This window comes from Sipha flava, unplaced genomic scaffold, assembly GCF_003268045.1.
Source record: "Sipha flava isolate LNK unplaced genomic scaffold, YSA_version1 163_pilon_pilon, whole genome shotgun sequence".
NCBI classification, from domain to species: Eukaryota; Metazoa; Arthropoda; class Insecta; order Hemiptera; family Aphididae; genus Sipha; species Sipha flava.
The window spans coordinates 478,536-485,535 of NW_020271821.1; the positions used below are offsets into that span (position 1 = coordinate 478,536).

At 40.1% G+C, this 7,000-nt stretch overlaps 1 protein-coding gene across 1 annotated transcript; it reads right to left on the reverse strand.

The window, feature by feature from the left end:
• Nucleotides 1-1,628: 1,628 nt before the first annotated feature.
• Nucleotides 1,629-5,324, reverse strand: LOC112679503. Its single transcript, XM_025549328.1, has 3 exons — nucleotides 4,461-5,324; nucleotides 3,804-4,361; nucleotides 1,629-2,889 (listed from the first exon to the last, which is right to left on the reverse strand). The coding sequence occupies exons 1-3, from the start codon at nucleotides 5,322-5,324 to the stop codon at nucleotides 2,446-2,448; spliced, it is 1,866 nt and encodes a 621-aa protein (XP_025405113.1). The 3' UTR covers nucleotides 1,629-2,445.
• Nucleotides 5,325-7,000: the final 1,676 nt, after the last annotated feature.

Genomic DNA, 7,000 nt, shown 5'->3' on the forward strand with positions numbered 1-7,000 from the left:
ATAATTAATTTTTATTATTTTTTTTATTGTCTTTTCGTCCTTTAGAAAAAACGATTCCCTCCCAATTTTGTACGTTTGTACGTTGAAACGCGGAGTAGAAGATTGCAAGCGATAGAACTGCCGTTTGAAACTTATCGCACTGATTTTCCAAGTGTATTTGTGTACGAGCACGTGTATATAAAATTTGTGCTATGCACTGTATGTTTCAAGATGGATTTTTCCTGTAAAGTATTAAGAAATTGTATTTTTTAGCATATTTCTGATATGCAACATACACATGTTGCTTTTAAATTGAATAATGGCATTTGTGAATCATTGAATGTAGCTACTTGCGTAATTGTATATTATAACTATAATTATTACAAATATGTTGAAATTCGTTTTTTCTTAAGTCAAAACCGAGCAATTTAAAATAGAAATTATTGCGTATTCTCTACTTTCAGACTTATCAAGATTATCATTGGACTGTATTGGTATCGATGGGCGATTATAACAACTTAAAATTTAATTCTGGCTTTTATAAGTTACGATTATTATTAATTGTATTCTAAGTAATATGATATTTCAATTTAAAACGTATTAATTTAGTAAAATCCCATCAAAATAACATTATTGACTGCATCAAATAACTAATAAAAAAATAAATACATTCTTCAATCTATTTTTCATTAAAAATATGTTTTTACGACATAATTTAAGAACGTTTAGGAATTAAAGTAAGACAATGAACATAATTATTAACGAAACGTTAAAAATTTTTAAAACACAAGTTTTTATTATACTATACATTATTATACTATTACACCTAGATAAAAAATAATCCATTGAAACATTTTACGAAATTAAATCATACGGGTGTTTGTATATAAAAGTAAACCACAGTTTTCATGATTGTAGACTTTTTAACAGTCTTGTTTGGAAGAGTTAATTTATTTAACCTTATAGAATATTTCTCATAAACTTGTGAACATTAAGTGTTTGATAATTTAAAAGATACATGCGATGCTTTATTATGAGTTTTGACATACTTACTGCTCTAAACACAAGCTTAATATTTTTGACATAATCGCATACACATTAAAGAAAAATATATTATTACGACGGTACTAATTAACGTCATACATTTAAATTTCAGAACTTAAATAAAAATTATTTCTTATTAGCTTTTCAAAATATTTTCATTGTATCTCTACTACAACAATTTGGTACAATATCATATAATTATTTTATATTAAATTGTAATATTTTCTACTAAGATGTTTCATAATTATCGTTTAATTCATATAGAATATTTAGATACTTACTTAAATTTGATTATTTAGATGAATTAATATCTACAATTAAAACTTCAATAAGTAATATTTTATCTATACTTACAAATAATAAGCATTACCATTGATATGTGTAGACAAGAATAACAATTGCATATTATTATGTGTAGTGATTAATCTTTTTGAAAAAAAGATACTGTCTAATTGATGGAAACGTCACATAAAACGTATTTCTTAAAACACTTAAAACATGCTAAATATTTTGGGTTTATTTAACTTATTGAATTTCTGAAAGTTGTTGATATTGCATTTATAAATAATATTAACTTAAAAAATATTCCATTTTTGTTTGCGATTGTTACTATATTTTGTAATATATATATATATAACTCCTATACTATAAAATAAAAAACAATAATTTCATTTCTCTTATACGTTTTTGTTTGTACACTACAAAATATATTGCTTTAGAATACAAATAATTGGTCGTTTGTGCTGTCGAATTGGTGATTTTCCACGTTTTTATTTTTTTGTGCTAATTTTTTTTTTTTAGCTATATTAAACAAACTGTTAAATTATTTTTATAATGCGATAAAATATATACGAGTTACATAGTTAATTTTACTTTTGAACGTCACTTTCGATTATTTTTTCGGTACAAAACGCTGTTGTTTTATGTAAATCTTCTCAAGGTGTTCTCTACGTGCAAACAGCGGTGTCCTATCATTATAATAAGTTCAAAAACTCAACACCCGGAACTCGGTTGGTCGGAAAAATTGCTCAACATTGGACATCGATTGAAAGTTTGGTTTCGGAGTTTTATTTTTTATCATTATCGAAGTAACATAACTCGTACAGGGGATCGCTGACAGCACACAACGACTTTGTACGATGCACCCTGTATGGTTTTCGGTGGTGAACGTTGAAAATCAAAATTCCAAAGCCGCGCTCGTATTTACTTTTCCGGTTTACTGTTGATCTACGAGTTAAAAAAAAACTGTACTTCTAGTTCTAAAACTAACTCAACGATTGCCTACAAAATCGTTATTTACAATCGATTGGTGTCCGACCACAGCGGGTCGCTGTGCACGTACTACGGGGCGAAAATGAGGTGATGTTCATGTGCACGTTATTAATATGTTGCAGTGTTGCAGCGGCAATGTGGCATGTGCGTTCAAAACCACTTGACGGTCAAAGGTCCTCTCGGATACCGGATGCTGGGCGGCGCTGCTATCGGCCCGGTGATCCTGTGGTGGTAGACGAGCTCGGCGACGAAAACGACACCGCTGATGGTCAATCCGGCCATGAGGAACAGGAACGCGATGACCACGTTCTTCATGGTGAACACCTGGTGCGATTCTTTCGGATGGTGGTGGTCGGATATCGGCCGATACAGTTGGCCGTGTGTGAACCAGTGGTTCACGATACCGGTCTCCACGAACGTGGTAATGATGCGGTTGATGGCGTCCATGAACGGCAGATCCCGGCGCACCAGGTAGACGAAGTGGAACGTCCGCGGACAGGCGTCCACTATGTGCAGCAGTACTCTGTTGTCGCTGACGTACGTGCTCGGGATTATTGTGACCAGATCGTTTTTCCTTCCCATCGCGATGGACGACTGTTGCAAATCAGGTCCACGAGTACAGCGAAACAACATGGAACAAATCGAAAAATTCCAAATGATACATTATTGTTGTTTTTTTCCTTTCGCGAGTACATTTCGTTTATTCATCATACGTTACGGTTCAATTATTTGAATAGATATATTTTATCTTATCCACATAAATGTGAAATAAGTTGTCTGAACCGTTACTGAAAATAAATAATGAAATCGTCTGAATAATCTTGATAAAATATGATTTTCAATTATTTTTGGATTCGGAACAAAGCAAAAAATGTATCGATTTTACAATGCAGGATAATTTTTTTCTCTTTGATATATATATATTTTAAGTTTGTCGTTTACTTTTAGATCTAGAATTAGTTAAAAATCAACAATTTTCAGTAGATTTCAAACTTGTCAAGAATAACAAAAAAAAAAAAAAAAAAAAAAAATAAAAAAAATAATAATTCAGGAAAAACTGGAGTAGAAAAAAGAAAGTGTTGTTTATTTATTAATTATTAAGTAAGTAGGTATGTACGATTATTGTTAGTTATTTGATATTTTCAATAATAATTAATAATTAATTATTTTCTCTGAGGAGCTACTTTTTACATTATTCGACCATTAATGACTAATAACATTTTTTATCCTTGAACATTTGCGTGTTACGAAATTACGTGCGGTTTAATACCGCGCTGTACCATACTCGAAAACAGTAATTTTAAACGAAATTAACGACGATAATTGTCTCTTAAGTATGTTAACGAATTGGATATATAATAATACACTTTGATTTTTTCGTAAAGCCGTGGAACTAAACGAAAAACGCACGAGCGTGGTGTACATCCATAAAAAATACTGAACCAAACCCGGTATCAACATAACGTTGTATCGAGAAAATCGTTGATAGCATTTTAATATTCAGTTACCCTTTTCTGTGCCACTTCCATTAGAATGTCTATGGATTTGCTTATGCTGAACCGATCAGACAGTTTGACGAACAGAGATTCTTCGTCCGAGCCGAACATCATTATGAGATTGTTGGACGCAACTATTATAGGCATTCCACTGTCGTACACGTCCTGCGGGGTGGCCATGTTACGTTCGTACTTGGGATAGCTTAAATACTTGACCATGACCGCCTGCAGACTGGTGGCCGTGATGAACCCGAACAGCACGGTGGACACGATCATCAATCGCTCGGGCACGTTATTCGGCAACCGGTTCAGCGGCACCATCAGGAACATCTGGAACAGTTGCAGAGCCAGCGTGTCGATGTTCAACGGCCTGTCGGTGGTGCGCTTGATCAGCGTCCAGGTGCCAAGGGCCACGACGAACGTGGCGGCTAAACAATACCAGAGCCGGACGTCGAACGCGGTGAACACGGCTCGCCACTGGCTCATTTGCTGCGCTATCGGTGCGACGAAGCACAGTTCGTCGAACAGAACCGGAACCGTGTACCGGAGCGTGTTGTTGTGATGGTATTTCTGGGGGAGCAGAAAAAAAACATACGTTTCTAATACGAACGTGTGGTAAAACACGGTGGCCGAAACGGTTACGGGTTACAGGTACTAGCGTGAACGCACATTGAGGAAAACGGTGTTGAACGTCAGGTCCGCTCTGTTGTGGACCAGATCGCCCAGCAGGCCGGTGTACCTGAACTCGACTTCGGAAATGTTCTCGGCCCACCCGTAATTCCGGCCGTCGGTGGGCTCGTTGTAGATGGGCGTGAAGTTCATGTGCTTGGACAGCGTGGACGCGACCAGGCCGTCGGTGCCCGCGTACGTGCCGTCCGGCTGTCTGACCGCGTTCGGTGTGGGAAACATGCACACGCGCACCGGGTGCCCGTGCAGGTCGTCCATCTTGTGCCGGTGCTCGTCGCGCAGCGCGTCCGCGTCCACGGGCCGAGCGGCGAGCGTGTCGTTGAACGGGTTGTACGTGTACGCGACCGAGTCGGTCACGAGCACCACGTTGACCACGGAGCGGCGGCGCCACGCGTTGCGGAACAACGACCGGACGGCCGAGCGGCTGGCGGCCGGAACCAGCCAGATGTAGTGCGACATCGGATCCCAGACGGCGGTCGACTGGCCGGCGTCGATGAGCGCGGCCACGGCGCCCGCGCTACCGGCCACGATCAGAGCCACCTGGCCGTCCATCCGGGCCGCGGCGCCGGTGTCCGCCGACAGTACCGCGGTGCCGACCACCCGATGCACGAGCGCCATGAGCCGGTCCGGCGGCGGGTCGACCGGGTGCAGCACGAGCACCACGAACACGAACGGTTGCACGTCGCGCACGATCGCGCGGCACGCGAGCAGAACATCGTTGTCCCGGGCGCGGTACGAGTCCGGCGCGACGGCCACCGGCGACAGGCGGGCCGCCGTCCAACCGGTCGCGCAGGCGAAGGCCGCGACGGCCAGCGCAATCGCCGGTTTCCCCGGCCGACCCGACATGCTGCGCGTACGTCCGTCGACTGGCACCCGTCCGCGGCCACCGCTGTCACGATCTTATCGCCGGGGTCCGTCCGTCGAACGTGGCGATCGTCGTTTGCGCGTGCGAGATGTTATCGCGTGTCACGTGTGGACGACGTGACGGGATTCCCACGAAGGTGTCACCGCGGCGCCTTCGTCACCAATATTTCGACCAAGGCCGCGTCCAATACCTTCGAACGTTGGCCGCACGACTGTCCGTCACGGCGATGCGTACGTGGTGAGTGACGCATGTCCAACGTTGGAACGATTCCGGGCGAGGGTCGATACACGTCGGAAGACTCGTCCAGGGTCGGGAGCGAACCGCAACTGGCACACGTCTGCGCACGACGTGACATGTGCAGTCCTGTGTCCAGTCTTGGATGGGAATCGTGACCGCGTGAAGTACAGTAACCCCTTGTTGTCCGCGAGGAGGTTGCTTTCCAGCAAACTTGCAAACGAAACCGAACGTTTGTCCGGAATTTTGATTTTTCGCACGAGCGATAAAACGTTTCTTATCCTTTTCGTTGCAATGTTCGACCGAGAAGCCGTTTTAAAAGATTTTCACTGCTAAACGTAATAATTACGAAATATGTAAATATGTATGGTACAAGTGTCATGCACAAATATCAACGGACAACTGAGCAATTGACGATTATTAACCGTACGTAGTACGTAGTTTTTGTGCCTTATGTGTGCAATAAGAATATGCAATGTATATACGACTATGTACATACACACTTTCTGTTATAACTAGCAATACAATAGGCAACAATTATTTACAATTGTCAAAAATAGATCAATGATAATAGATCATCTAGTGTTCTCTTAACAACGATAAAACGTTTTTACTTTTTTTTTCTACTAATTTTTTGAGCCAAGTGTGTATAGCTATACACTGAATGGAATTATACATTCAACATTCCAACATGATCCTGGATCTAACGTTAGCTATTTCTTGTAACTGTATCCGTGAGTCAATCACTAATTGCAATATTTAGCTAACGGTTCCAACTATTCATGTTGTTCTGTACAACAAATACCTATTAACGCTACAAATATTTTCCCTAAATATTAATGTTATTTGTAGTCGGTAACTAAATATTTCGTCGGCGAAATCGTAGTGTACGATAATACTACAGTATATTGTCACATTTCGTATCACTCTATAATTTTCTTATGACTTTTGAGATCTTGTGTTTTCCCGTATGACAAAGCTTTTAGTCTTAAACTTTTCTACTTCGTCAGGTGAAGGAAGAAGTTCAGAAAGTTACACGTGTAGTACTTCTCTCCTGAAGTACTCGTGGGTTCGATATGTAAGCGCCGAACGCAGTTTATCAACGTCGTTTTTCAAAAATGTTTAATGTTGCGAAAAACAATTAACACTCGTTCCGATCCTTGTTCCAAGATAAACCGAACTTTTAATTTCCACGTAACATTATGATAAATGTAACATTCTCAATAGCAACGTGGTAATGAACGCTTTATTATCCACGAGCGTCCAACAATCCAGTGCTAATAACTTTTAAATAAAACTAGTCTAACGTTGCACTAAATGTTATGTCGTCTTAATAATTAATGTCATGCAATATGAATTTGTACATTTTACTTTAATATAATCCGTTCATGAAAACGTAGTAAGCTCGTAAATCTTAACTGGC